General features: G+C 40.0%; 1 protein-coding gene across 2 annotated transcripts; it reads right to left on the bottom strand.

The window, feature by feature from the left end:
* Positions 1–2,545: 2,545 nt before the first annotated feature.
* On the bottom strand, positions 2,546–15,310 carry CD46 (CD46 molecule). Of its 2 annotated transcripts, XM_037410745.1 has the most exons (12): positions 15,171–15,310; positions 13,794–13,985; positions 13,468–13,564; positions 12,935–13,020; positions 12,351–12,557; positions 11,385–11,567; positions 10,218–10,406; positions 9,413–9,604; positions 9,069–9,095; positions 8,313–8,379; positions 6,375–6,480; positions 2,546–4,420 (listed from the first exon to the last, which is right to left on the bottom strand). In XM_037410745.1, exons 1-11 carry the CDS (start codon positions 15,241–15,243, stop codon positions 6,390–6,392), a joined length of 1,404 nt encoding a protein of 467 aa, XP_037266642.1. In that variant the 5' UTR covers positions 15,244–15,310; the 3' UTR covers positions 2,546–4,420; positions 6,375–6,389. The 2 variants fall into 2 exon arrangements, with proteins under 2 accessions (XP_037266642.1, XP_037266643.1); XM_037410746.1 differs by lacking the exon at positions 6,375–6,480.

Raw genomic sequence — 15,310 nt, 5'->3', positions numbered from 1 at the left:
AAATGAATTTTTCTCTAGGTACGGTGGAGATGAAGGATTTTCTCTCTCAGCCTGCAGCCATGCATGAGATGTGTCTTCCTCTGGAAGCTGGTTTCACATGGTGGCTTAGATTTTCCCACTTCGTATCTAGCACCATTTGAAATCAGTGTTCTAGGAGCAAGAATTACAACGTGGGAGGAGATCAAGCAGCTGCTAACTTCACAGATGGCCTCTACTCCTTAAACCAGCACTTTTCCCCATGCTTATTTTTTTGCCAGCCATCCACTTTGTAACATCATCTGATTTCTAGACACTTAAAACAACCACTGTATACACCCTCTCAAGCTAGGGCCACAACAGGAACAGCTTCCTTCAAATGTATTTCTACTTAATAAACAATGGATATGAGTTAAAGTTGTCCAGAGTAAAGTGATCCAAAAGTTGCATGAAAACCAACATAGCACTTCTTGCATCAGGCACAGTACACTATACATTATACAGTCACTAGGCCCCTAATGTTTAATTTCCTAACTTAGAGCAAATGTCCACTCTGTGCTTGGGGACTCTATCACCATAGAATTATCATTCCATAGCTCCCAGAGACTTGCTCTGCAAACACAGAATTTCCCTCCAACAATTCGATCTCAGCAGTTAAACACAAAAGTGCCTTCAACAATCATGATGATGTCACACTGGTACACACAGAATTCACTCCTTTTTCTAGAATTATTTTTTAAGTTGATTGTTGGTAACTTCTAGTGGTATTTCGGTAGACTTCTATACCCTTGCATCCAAGCCACTAAAATGAAGCTAAACTATTTTTTTGCTTGACCTCACTATTGTCAAACGTTATTATACACAGAAAAGACGATCGCTGTGCGGATGAAGCATTTGATCAGATCACTGAATAGTCGTCTTTAAAGAATGCATAGCTGTCATCTACGAGAGGATTCTTCTCTGAGCCAGGAAAATGTCTCTTACACAGGCTGACCGATTTCTCTTGGTGTTCAGAGTCTCAGTTTTTGTCTAGCACCATTTGAAATCGGTTATGATGTAGGGGGAAAAGCAACAGTAATGGAAAACTTCATTCCCCCGCTCCCCAAAGTCCTTATAAATAAACACCTTCAAAAGCACGATCTTGCTTCACAGACACGTATGGTATGCTTTTCTGTTCTCTGACCTGCAGTTACACCTACAGGCCGAACATCCTGCACAAAAGGAGGACAGTCAGCATCACGTTCAACTAGGAGGGATGCTTAAAGAGAAAGTGAAGCATCTCTTCAAACACGTAACTAAGATTCTTCAACTCAAGCAAGCCAGGGCCCATGTGTGAGAGCACAGCCACCTAACCTTCTGACCAGTTCTATTCCATGTGCTATTTGTTTGCCTTAACCTGTTATTGACTCAGATATTTTTTTCTTTTTAAATAAAAATGTGTGCTGCTTGGTATTGGGCTCTGTCTCAGGTAGACAGATCACATGCTTCCCTGCTGGAACTTATCGAATTGCTGCAAGTCTCTTCATTTCAGCCCCCAGCTCCATTTCCACCATCCCATACGAACCGTCCTCAGAAGCAAGCATTTACACTGATTTTAAGCATAACACACGGAGAAGCTACCAACCACTGACACTTCACACTACTTAACGTAACATTAAACTAGGTAATGCCACATCTAAGCTGTTACTCCCTCTGTGAGGACATCACTTTTACCAGTAGATGGCAACAACAACTTTTTATTACATGCAGCCTTTTTCCTAGCACAAAGTTCATGTGTTCGTGACTCTTAATTATCAGTTCCAGATTCTAAAATGAAATAATTCATGTGGGACTGAGCTTTAGAAAAATGGTGCAGAATTCATGACAATTAGGACAAACTGATTTGTAGCATTTAAGGCAAATTGCTGCCTATTCCCATCAATGCTGATCCCCAAACTTCACAGACTGTAAATCTGTGTAGTCTACATACTGTCATCATTTGCAGTCCACACCAATTCAGAGTATCACAACTGCAAATTAAAAAAAAAAAAAAAAGCAAGCATATTAGTTATTTTTCTATTCCACCCTCTGAAAGGCTTCATTCTATAAGGCAGGTGACACCACACATTTCTTTGCAAAGAAAATTAAGTACATTTTGAGTTGAATCTCATACAATTAAAAATAATCACATTCTACTTAACATGTTACTTAGAAACACCTAGGCTATGCTCCCTAAGGGTTACATCTGTCACACACTGGACAAAAACGCCAGAACTCTCTGAGCTTTGCTCTTGACTTCGTGTTATATCAGAACAGCCACATGACAATCTGCCTCTCCTCCATCAAGTTTTTACCAAGTTCTTCAGGAGTGAACACTAAAATTTTGGAGGGTCTGGGAAGTTCTCTGCAATTCCAAAAGAACACCAAAACACATTCTCTACACTACCATTAAGTAAGTCTGTGCACAAACTGCAAACTTCAATCTCAACAGTTGCCACCTAATGCAAGTTTGGGACGTGAAGAATCATCTTAAGAATAATGGGAAAAGAGCTGCTTACCACATGACGAATGAAAGACAAACACTTACTACTAAATAATTTAACATTTTTATTTGTAATATTACAAGTCATCACTGGTCTTTACATCCGGGAAAAAAAATGTAAAAATAAAGCCAGTTTTTACAGTTATTTCACTTCAGCAGTAAGTGCGTTTCAGCATATTTTAAAACATTGAAGATGCCATACATAATCAAACTAGCTAATGACCAACACGCTCAATTCAGGATAGTATCACAGTGTTTACAAACAGTTATCAAACTAGGTATCGGCTAGGCAATGAACAGCAAGTCATTCTGCATAGCCAAAACCCCTTTTTCATAACGAGACACTATTATGCACTGTAACAATACAACCGCTGGGATTGTCCCAAAAAGCCCTATAACAGTTCTATGTTACTCAAACAATCTGATCACGCCAGGGGAGAGCAGTGCCAACCATCCACAGACAAGCAGGAATAGTTTAAATGCTGCCTCAGCCATCTGAAGTGAGGCAATTTGTTTTTTCTGAGAAAACTAGTTCTTACAAGCTGCCTGTATGTTGACAGCAAACTCAGAGATTCAGCAAGCCAAAACCCGCCCTAATTAAGCTTTTGGTTTTAATAAGGAATTAGAAGTAACGAGTATGCATTTAAAGTAACAGCAATCAATGCACATCTGAGTCTCCACTCATGGCAAACGCAGTGATGGGAGCTCCTGGAGTTCAGTCCTGACTAGAACACTTCCTGAAGCAAGCAGCTACCTCAAGAGTGATACATCTACTGCAACGGCCAGCATATCCAGTCCCGCAACTAAGCTGGTTTGGTCTTCCCTTAACGTGAAAAGGGAAGGGAGTCTGACAGGGAAAGGCTTCTGTTTCTCAACAGCTACCTGATGCTAAATCTAGCATTACAGAGCTAGATTTAGCATCATAGTCTGTATACAGAAATATTAAATGCTCTATGTGGAATATACATTTCAAGTGAAAAAGCGAAGCTAGATCCACACAGCACCCTTTCCTTATCCTGAAAAGCAACAAATTATGTCCAAAACTGACATCAAGGCTCAATAAAAATCAAGTATCCTAAGGAACTTACACTGTGCTCCTGAAAGGAGATGGCTACCACTGTTTTTTCCTTCTGTCAATAGGCCAACAAATTCAAAGACAGGGGATACCTTCGCTATAGAAACCTTCAGTCTTCCATTCCCACAAATCCACTGTAGTCCTTCTGGGACTATATCACAGAGCCAGAAATATATATGGCTTTTTTCCTTCTTAAAGGCAACAGAAAAGCTAAAAAACTCTGATTTAAAGGCACACTTTAATTCATTAGATATACAGAAACCAACTTTGGCAAACAAAGAGGTAGTATATAAAAGATCTAAACTGTGGTCGTTTCAAAAAGACATAGCCTTAAGTGGCACCAATCTCTTAAGGAAATTAATAATAAAACATTCCAGAATACAAGAGACAAAAGAATAATTTATACCACCAGAACCACCAAAATGACTGAGAAGCACATTTGGATTTTAGTGAGCAAAACTAACACTGGATAGTCTTCTGTAAGGAAAGAAGTAGCACTGAAGGCAGCAGGCGGCAGCAGCTGGTACTATGACAGTGATAAGTCCAGTACTCCCGCCGACACAGACACTCTTGCATGCTATAGGTATGTGACTTTAAAACCATTTCACATACACAGAAAAGACAAGTGGCCCGTAAAAAAAAGCAGATATATATTATTCTTACCCTACTAATCAGTAGTATAAGACACAGCACAAGATATTAATCTACAGAAACTCAATGCAAGTGCAATCATTTTCCATTTCTGATAGGTATATTCAACTGCAAAATTCCCTCCCACCCCAAAAAAAAGGTCATTTCATGCTTTACAGATCTTATATTCGGCAGTACATGGAGTGCTGTCACGTTTCCTACAAACAAAAAAACAAGTAAAATCAGAGATTTTACATTTAAATAGTTTTTACATTTATTCTGAAAGCACATCCTTAGTTTTATCATTAAATCAACAGGTAGTCATGAAACTAAATTGTTATTTGCCCTCTTTTTACTAAGCAACTGCTAGACTGAGGAGACACTTGCTTCATTTCATCCACTAGACTGTTAAGAATGACCCACAGAGTAGAAATGATCCATTTGGATCAAATGTTCTTCAAGTGCTGAACAGACCATGCCTGCATACTATCAAACACTGAAAACAGACAGAACAGTTACAGGATTCCTAACTACCTTCCAGACGACATCAGTAGCATCCCTTATAATTCATTTTAAATACAGTATGTTTAGTACATATTTTATAACCAGAAGCTGAATATTAGTGAGAATTTTGATTTTTTTAGTTTGCTAAGAGCAGATTTACAATATTTAAACATATGAGGATTAGAATTCATAATTACATCCATATATATGTTTTCAAGTTCTTGAAAAACTCCTTTTGCTTTACAGGAAAAAAACCAAAAAAAACCCAAAAAAACCCAACCAACCACAAAAAAACCATACCAAAACTCTGCACTATTACTCTAAGGAGTGTCCTAGATACCATAAGAAAAACTCTGGGGTTAACAGTGTGTACGCATACCAGACCATGAATTTCTCTTACCATCATCATGTGCAGAAGGTAAAATGGGAGTTAACAATTCTATTCTATGTCTTGATTCCTTTTTTCTCTCTCCAAAAATAAACCAAACTAACCCAGAAAACTAATCCTATCTCAATTAGAAACACCTTATGTCAGAGACAAAGATGATATTCCTTAATCCGTGCATTATTTTGGAAGAAACTCCAAGCTTAATTTTCACATATACCATCTAAAACTTATGAAAAATAATGAAAAATCACTCATTCTTTAAATAAAATCAAGCCATTTGAAAAGACCCTTGCATTAAGTTAGAATAAGAGACATAACATTTCGACCATAACCTTCTCAGAATTTGTGCAACAGGGAAAAGCAACACAAATGAAAATACTAGTTCACAAAAGTATCTGTAGTGCAAACTCTTCACTGTTAAGAAGTAACAACAAAATACTAACAAGGAACAATCAAAGTAAGCTGTCCTGTCTTAAATCTGTTCTGTTTAACACAGCTTGAAGAGTCAGGTTTTTGAAAGAGCTAATTTGACCCTACACAAGTGCAGGAGCAATCGTAACCATCATCGAATGCATCTGACTGCTGGACTAAGCACTAGTTTACAATATAGGAGAGGACATCAGTTCTAAACAAGCAACTACATTTTTACCCTTTTTAGGGCTACAGAACTCTGAATTTGAAAAAGAAATCACCTTTTCATAAAAAAGTTTTTTTAAAAAAAAAACAGACCTTGTTTGCACCTTTATTTATTTCTAGAAAGCTGAAAACCTAGATGAACCAGTAATTGTGAGAGCCATGTAATCTGGTTTTCTCTGAAGGGATGCACACTACCTTTACAAATTCTAGTGTCCGTGTAATGCAGCAAAGCTGGTTTCCAGCTCCAACGGTCTTCTAATTATAGGGAATTGTATTATTAACTAACAAAAGTAACACACCACTGGAATCCATTTCACATTACTGAAACAGGTGCAAACATTCTGCTGAGCGTGTGTATAGTTTCTATCTTACAGAAAAATAGGACACTCATTCTTTAAAGACAACCCGAAAGAAAGATACGTGATATGCAATCACTGGAAGCTATCATTTACAATACTGAATGATAATTCTTTATGTAATATACCCTATTCACCCCAAATGAATGAACAGTTATTATAGTCTTTCCTATAGGAAACAGGTTCACAGCTAGATTCCACACTTCTGAAATTCTAGGTAAACCATAAAAAAAAAAGACGACACTTAAGTTTCATTGCAAAAGTCCAAATTAAGTGGAAAGTGTATACCTTTTTAAGATTCAATTAATTCATTTGTGCGGTTTCTTCCATCTCAGCTGGTACATTAGTTTTTAAAATACATGTTTCCTTGCAATTCTCATCAACTGTATACGAGCTGAACAGCAGAAGGGGAAAAAGGTCTAATTGAATGTCCTATAAAACTGGCAGATTAAACACACAAGGAGGAGAGGGCAAGCAAAGATTTTTGTTGTAATTTGAAGACAACAACCCAGCAGGTATGAGGTACTGGAAGCACAACAGTTGTTACAAAGGCTCAGCTACATCAAGAACCCAGAAAACTAAACAGGAAGATCTAGGCCTTAAAAGGAGATTAGGTAAGGGTTTTCAGATAAGAAAGAGGTTTAACAGTCAGATAGACGGTCACAGTGAAGAAGCTTAAAGGAAAGCATTGGGCACAGTAAGATGTTTCATGCTGTAAAATTTTGAGGAATATAACATTCTTTGAATTTTGATGATGTTGATTTAGATCCCTCCTCCTTTCTACATCCTGAGAAATCCCTCCACAGAGGAAGGCAGAAAGTGCTACCCTAATACCGTAACTCCCATGTACACTTACTTGGCCATCCAGGTTGCAGCTTATCCAAATCATGGATGAAAAGCAATTGCACAAAAGCATTAAAATTGCTCAGCAACACACAGGTACACAGCCACTCTGCTTACAGGGCCGCTCCAGCCCTTGTAATGATACTGTACTGTATGTGGAAGACACTAAGGCTAGAACCTAACTGGACATAAGCTAGCTTCTCCCAAGTAATACTGCATGTACTTCATCACAAATATGAACTGCAGGAATATTTCCTCCAATCTACTTCATTTAAAGCACCCTTTTCTTTCCTTCACGTACCCTAGATATCTTTTAACAAAATCTGCTGGAATTCAGTTAGTTGACATGCCTATCATAACATTCCGTATGTACCACATAACTGGCTCTGAATTTTCAGTATTTTGTGTTACAAACTATTTCTCCAACAAAACGGGCTTTTTTCAAGAAGGTAAAACAAGACATTACTGTAAGAAGCAACGCACAGAGGCATTTAAGTCTCCTGTCAAGCCTCCATGAAAAAACATACATACAATCAGTTATTTTCAAGATAAAAGTTCAAAAGGCCCTGCATGTCTCATTAAAAACAGAAGAGCACTAGCACTTATACATCTAGTATTTTACAGTTGGTACTGCAAGTCTTTAACAGAGGGACACCAATCATTGCTGCTGAAGGAGGAAAAAACCTGAAGTAGATCCACACATTAAACATTCTAGTAGCAAAGCTGACTACGTGCTTTTTTAAACAGCACAGGAGCACCAGTCTGGGCCACACCTTTTTTTCCCCCACATTTTCCTTGTAACTAAACCCATATTATTTTATTCAAGGTGCTTCTGGGCCAAAACACAGCAGTTCCCCAGTTATGCTCCACTACCATCGGTACATCTTAAGGAGAAGAGAGGAAGCTGTTTCGTCCACCTCCAAGGTTTCCAATTCATGTAAACCACTCCAGCTCCTAAAGCCTGTGAGATCTAGTGATGCCAGAGGGTATCCAAGCAATAAAATACCACCAGCCCACACAAGCCAATACTACCACTGGTTTTAAGAGCTAAACTGACATGTTTTAGATCAGATGCAAACAATACTTTGCTCAGCAAGTGTTACCTATGCCAAATACAAGCTTAAGAACAGGGGTTTTCCTTCCCTGACATTAGTGCAAGTGGTAATTAGTTTATCTAAATAGCAGATACAAAACCAAAGTCAAGTACATTGTTAGGCACTTTAGCTTCCCATCAGCTGCTGGGATAAGCTCACACACACTCATCAGGCATTTGAAAAAGAAAGGGCAGATAAAGCTCAAGAAATTTACATACATGTTAGCACCGCTTTTGCTTAGTCATATAGCAATTTGCAATAATAATAATAAAAAAGTAGGCTTACTCACCCATTTTGTGAAAAGAATTTCTTATAGACCCAGAAGGCTGCCAGGAACACCACAATTGCCACAATCACTTTAGAAAGAATTAAAGAAAGCCTTAGAGTGATAAAGATCATCTCTAGCTCACAAAAAAAGCCTCAATTTTTTCTAGCAGAAATAGCACTGTCTTCACCCACAATCCTATACAACCCTTCCTCCCCCCTGCCAAAAAGCCCTTAAAAAAAAAAAGGCTTATTTCACAAATATGTATTTACTCAAGACTCTTCAAGACAGTTCAGCCCAAGAACAGTGACCCATCAAGATGGCGAAACCCCACCAGCTCAGTAACATCAAAACAGGTATCTCAACACCCTAACGTTACTTTTCACAAGTTTTTAAGGAAGTGGTAGGCTTACACAACTGAGTAACAAATGGAAGGACAGAAGATGGGACTTTTGTTCACTGACACAGTTATTTATTCATGCTTCCAGTAAACCCAAGCTCTGTAGAGTTTACGTAACTAAGTTGTGGAAGACTGCCTTTGAAATCCAATGCTTCACATACATGCAAAAATACACATTTTACGTTAAATTAATCTATAATTGCTAAATAATCTTTTCTTGAACTATGCAGCTTTAGAAGTAGACAAGCATTTTTAAAAAAACCCAAGACTCCAAAACTGTGATATATTACTGCAGTCACAGGTGATGACCAGAATATCAATTCCACGTAAAAAACAAACAACCCATATTGTATCTTGTTCAGGTTTTGTAAGATACTTACCACAGATGATGGCCACAATATATGCACCTAAAACAGAGTGAATCAGTATCATAAGAGGAACACATGTGCTTCTTATTCAAACATTGTAAAGATATTCACAAAGCTATTTCAAACAAATCAAGCACTTCTGCCATTGCAGCATTCCAGTTTATATCATAACATTTGTTTAACTTAAAGTATTCCTATTTTTAAATGGATTTTATCAAAACCTATTTTTCTTATATCAAAATAAAGAAGGAAGTTTGCATTAGATTATTTCTCCTGAATATGAAAGAACATCCCCAAGTAAAGCTCCTGTCACATGTATTTTCATTCTAGTGGAAGTTCTTGCAGTTCATACTTACTTAACTGGCAAGTTGGCACTCCAGGAATCCATTGGTTTTCTCCATTATACTCAATACGAGCTTCACCGTGTAACGTGTAGCCTGCATAACATTCAATCGTAATAACATCCCCAACAGAATACGAAGGTTTTTGTCCATCAATTACTCTACCATAAGCAATGTCTGGAGTGACACCAGAACTTTTAGGCCCACCTGGAAAGAGAGGGAGGAAAAAGAATAAAGAAAAAGAATAAAGAAAAAGAAATAAAGTCCAAGAACAGAGCTGGTACGTGAAACAGATTCAAGAAGTCACCATCAAAAAGTCCCCACATTTGCATAAATATCAAGCTCAGTCAATCTTGAAGACAAAGGCTTCCTGCTTCCTACAGGCTGCAGATGCATGTCCATCAGCAGAAGTTTCAGACACGTTAACAGAAATACAAGTCTCCACTTTGTTAGGACAAACAGCTGTAATGAACACCCCTGTATCACAACAAGTGATCACATGGTGCAAAGCGAGGCAACAATAAAGTCTGCCATCATCAAAGGAAAAATCTTCAGAAAACACTCCCAGAGCAGACTCTTCACACTGGCTTTTGAACTTTATCAATTTCCATAAACAAAACAAAAGACCAAGCAAGTATGCCAGCTTTGCTGAACACTTCCATGAGTTGCTGAAACTCTACGCCACGACACTCATAACCCTACTAACATAACCTGTCGGTGCCCTGCTGACAGACCTCTGACTTTCAGCGTCTGCATGTGACTAAGACATTTGGAACTTGTCACTCTGCCCTTGATTTTACCAATTATGAGTTTTACTCACACATGCAGTTTTGTGAAGAACTCCACGTATTCTGGCCTTGACAAGTTACTGTCATCTCTTCAGTGCCATCGGGAAAAGCACAGTCAGCACCGCACTTTATGCGAACAGACTCTCCTCTTTCATATACAGACTTCGCTGGGACCACTGCTCCATGCGTGATCTTTGGGGCATCACACATACTTCGAGTAACTAATGCATGAATTCAAATGTAAGTTTAGTGATAATAAACTTTAAATATTTCCTAATTCATAACTCATTCCACAATACACATTGCCTTTGTATGAGAAATACAGATCAGCACATTTGAATAGTTTAACTTTACCACAGTTTTAAGTATAAATGCTTCCTTTAGATGATTTTAAAAGAAACATCACTGCAGGTATTCCCTAAAGTAGTATGATCTTATGATATGTAGCTAAGGAATTCGTATTTGTTGGTTCATGTAAGCTCTAGAATCATTTCCAGATGCCTTATCAAACTCAGTCATTATGGAACACCCAAACATACGCTTTGCAGAAGCGCTTCTCATTCCAGGGAACTCATCATTAGAGTATGCATGTAAAAAGTTTTTTCACTACTCTGCAACAACATTCCTTCTCCCTCTGGCACAAAGAGGAAGAAGAAAGGTTACAGAACAATGCCTGCAATGTCCCCAGCCTTGCAAATTAGTCCAGACTTAGTAATTTGCCTGGTCAAGATCTAACAACCTACTACAGCTCCTACTTTCCAGGCACCTTGTATGGTGTGAAGAGCTGCATAAGAGAACACAGACACATAATGATTTTGATTACTCTAGAAGGATGCTGTGGGTTTCCTCATTGGGCATACTCCTAGTTCTATCAGAATTCAGAAACACATATTTTCTCCTCTATTTACACATGAAATCACTAGAACAAAGACCATGGTGCTATTATCATGCAGCGTTACCACAGCACGTCCGCGCCATAACTTCTATACGTATGCCTGTAACTTAACTCCAAAGAGGTTCTGGATGAGAGCGAGTTAAGTCACTCAAACACCTGAAACGGCTGCCCACAGAGGAGGCTCCATGTCAACTTCCTTAGCTTCTGATTTGCAACTACAGTGTTATGATCTTAAGTTTTAGCTAAAACAGACTTACCACATTCTCAACATATAAAAATGTTGGATTCTTATGTAAAGACTTACTTTTCTCACAAGTTGGTTGTGGAGGAGACCAGGTGCTATTTTCTTCACAGGTAATTATCTCCTCTCCGATCATGAAATAGCCTGGATCACACTCAAACATAACTGAGTCCCCATAGCTATAGGAAGGTCCAAATCCAGATTTTTTTTTGCCATTTGCAACTCTTGGGTTCTCACATTTGACCACTGAAACAGGTAAAAGAAAAACAGCTTTGAGACATTTGTTAACAGTATCTTTGCAACAGACACAGCATCCTTTTACTGCTCCTAAGTCTCCTTATCTAATTCCTCAAATTGTATGGAGGGGCTTTGTAAAAAAGGTTATTCTCTTAAATGTGGAGAAAGTCCTTGGTTTAAGCTATTGAGTTGTAATGGTACACAGTCAAATAAGAAATTATAGTAACAATGATATAATCACTCTCCACTTCCAAAAGACAATACTCCTGTGCAGCGGCAGAATTTAAGAAAACAAAGTGACACTGATGAGGGTTCAAATGACGACATGCAAGCATCTGCCATTCCTCCCTATGTCTGCAAAGCAAGGCTTTATGCTTGCTGGGCTTTGCTTTTCTTTCTGTGCTTGCATAGCTGTGTTCAGAAAAAGAGTTCTTCCTTACTTTCTTACTATTTGTAATCTACTTCTCACGTTCTTGCTCTTTACACAATTTTTCTTCAGCTACCCAGGCTTTATGGTCTCTCAGTTCCTTCACTTTGTCCTTGTCACTTCCAACAGCAGTCATACATCTAAAGTTTTAACCTATATTTAAGTCATATTCTGTGTCATAATCAATCAATTAATCCCCACAATGCAGTTATCACCACTGGAACTACATCAAATGTAGTACCAGAGGATGGTGTTTCTTTTCTACAGGAAAGTCCACTCCCCCCTCTGCCTTCCAAAAAAGGAACAGATACTGAAGTTTTGGAGTCACATAGGCTATAATGAAGTATATTAAAAATCCCAACAACCTTTACACTGTGGAGGTGGTCCACTCCAAACTCCATTTGACTGTGCATTGTATGTGCAGAAAATAGTATTTGGTCCAATCAGTGAGAAGGGATCTGTGCCTTTTGGGACATCATCACATGTATAGGTTACTGATGTTTGATAAGCATAGCCAGCTGCTTCAGTGTAACGCCCATTGGCTATGCTTGGAGGTGGTTCACAAGGAATTCCTAGAAATAAATCACACAAATTAGTCAACAGAATTGTGCCGTTACCTTGTTCACCTCAGAAATAGCGAGCCTTGATTTTCAAGTAATTTCATTTAAAATCCAACACATAGCTATTTCTAAGACAAGCTACAGTTACAGATGAGAGTTAGGGATGGTCATTTATTATAGGGAGTCCAGTTTCAAGAAGAAGGTTGACTTTAACTAATATGAGCTAATTAGCACAATAACAGGTATTTTTCAGGGGTCATTCCTCAGGCACATCCCAAGTAGTTCAAATAAATAACCATTTCCTGTACTGGAAGGTTTATGGCATAGCTGTTTTCAAATGAACTAGCACCATCTGAACACAACCTTACACACGGTAGTAATTTACTTACTTTCACAGAAAGGAAGATCTCTATTCCAGTCAACACCATTATCCTTAATCACACAGGAAATCTCATCAGTTCCACGTAATCGGAATCTAGACAGGTAAAAATTTTCAAAGAGGTGAAACTTAAGAAGTCTCTCATTTCTCCAACACCTACAAACTTTGTTTATAGCTTTTGACACACAGCCAAGAGGGTCATTATTCAATACAGTACTGAAGTGTGATTAATACATATATTTATTCCCTCCATCACAGGAGCATTAAAAGAAGTCATTAGAGGTAATACTCTAGTTTTCGCTCTGCAGAATCTCACTAAAAAGCTTAAGCCTTGGTTGATGCAAACAGCAAGCAGAACCCAGGAACCAAATCAAATTTAGCTGCCATTTCATTTGCTCCAGGTGGAATTCAGGAGACATTTCAAGTCGGAACTGGAATGGAACCCACATAAGAAAATTTGCATTTGGTTCAAATCTGGTCTAAACACACACACACACACACACACAAAAAAAAAGGATTTATTAACTTCATCAAAATACTTACCCTCCTTCGCAAGAAAAAGTAGCTTTTGATCCAAATGTAAGATCCGTCACATTAATAAAACCATGTTCTAAATCTCCTGGATGCTGACACTTTCTCTCTGGGGGGGGGGGGGGGGGGGGGGGTAGGTGGGGGAGAAAAAAAAAAGAAAAAATCCGCATCTTTGCAGTTATATACAAAGACTAAGTCTTTGGTATATACTGCTCTTACCATCAGTAGCATTTTTCAAGCTTTGTTTAGATACTACAGAATACTAATTCTCACTTGGAAAACAACTAAAACTGTAAAATTTCAAAGAGAAAAAGCGAAAGAGCTCATGTACACATTACCTGTACAGAACTGCTCTATGGGTGACCACTGTAAGTCTTCACCACATGTACGAGTTGGTGATTTTCTGGGGATTCCTATATACCCTGGCCGGCAAGTGTAAGACACCTTGGTTCCAACAGTGAAGCTCTTCATTGTGTTGAAAGGCTCCTGGAGCTCAGCATATGGCAGCCGATCTGGAGGCGCACAGGTGTCTGTCAGAGTAAGAGGAAAGAAAAAGCAATCCACAATGTTTTCAACAAGAAGAGATACGACGAGATACAACCAGGCCTAGCGGCAGAGAAGCCAGGGTAATTCAGTAGGTTTTAAGGACTCATCAGTATACCAACGAGGTGACATTCTTAACTTAAAAAATTGAAATCTAATTAAATATATAACTTATATTTTAATTGTATCCAATGTCCAACTCCACACTCATACAGGTTACTTAACCATCTGTTTCCTCAAGTTCTCCTTCAGCATTCTACCTAGACAACACATTTCCTTCCAGTTCATATTTTGTTTGCCTTACTCCTGGAGTTACACACATGATTCGTTCCCCGTATGCCCACCCGCAGTGAAACGCCTATGGAGCTCCCTGCAGGAAAACCCAGTCAGCCGCACTGGCGGGTTGATTCCCTTTCCTAAGGCAGGCAGATCCCCCAGCGGGGTTTAAAACCAGCTACACAACCTGCTCTGGGAGGCCCTGCTTTAGCAGGGGGTAGGACCAGTGATCTCCAGAGGTGCATTCCAACCCTGACCAGTCTGGGATCCTGTGATCCAACACTGAGCCACAGACCCAGGGACGTTCTGAGGGGCACTTTGTGCTGAAGACTTAAGACTCCTTCATGCTAGAGGACTCAAAACAACACATTCAAGACCTTGCAATCCAAACATCAGATCCACCCAGCCTGTGCAAGGCTTCACACGACAGAGCCCATCACCTCCTTCACGCTGCCAATTATCCCCCTTCCCCACCCATTTACGTTATTGTGTGCATTACAAATCGGTAGAGATTTACCAGACGTTTTCTTCACTACGGAAGAAATTTCGACCTCGGGGTCGGAACCAGCAAGGAAGCCAGGACGCCTGTTCCTGCGACACCACCTTTCTCTCACCTTTTCGCCCCAAAACTGCAGGGCAGCCGCCCGGAGAGCTCGCTGGTTCCGCACCGCCGAAAGCCATTTCCCTCTCCCTCCCCACCGCCTCGCCGAGCAGGCCCGGGGCCCCCTCAGCACCCCCGGGGCCTCCTCAGCACCCCCGGGGCCCGAGCCCTCTTCTCGCTCCGGGCCGGGAGGCCGCGGGAGCTCGGCGTGCCCCACCAGCCCTTCATCTCACGCCCCGCACCGGCCGTTCCCCCGCCACGGCGGGCCGGGGGGGAGCCAGCGCCCGCTCCTCACCCTGAGCCCGCGTTCCACCGAGCCACGGCAGCACCAGCACCAGCAGCAGGCCCGGGCGGCGTGGCGGCGCCATGACCGCGACGGCCCCAGCGGGAGCGCCCGCTCCGCGCCCCTCGCTCGGGCCACAGCGCAGACGCAGC

Source organism: Falco rusticolus, chromosome 17 (genome assembly GCF_015220075.1).
Source record: "Falco rusticolus isolate bFalRus1 chromosome 17, bFalRus1.pri, whole genome shotgun sequence".
Classification (NCBI taxonomy): Eukaryota; Metazoa; Chordata; class Aves; order Falconiformes; family Falconidae; genus Falco; species Falco rusticolus.
The sequence above is the reverse complement of the archived record's forward strand: the minus strand, read 5'-3'. Positions and strand labels throughout refer to the sequence as shown.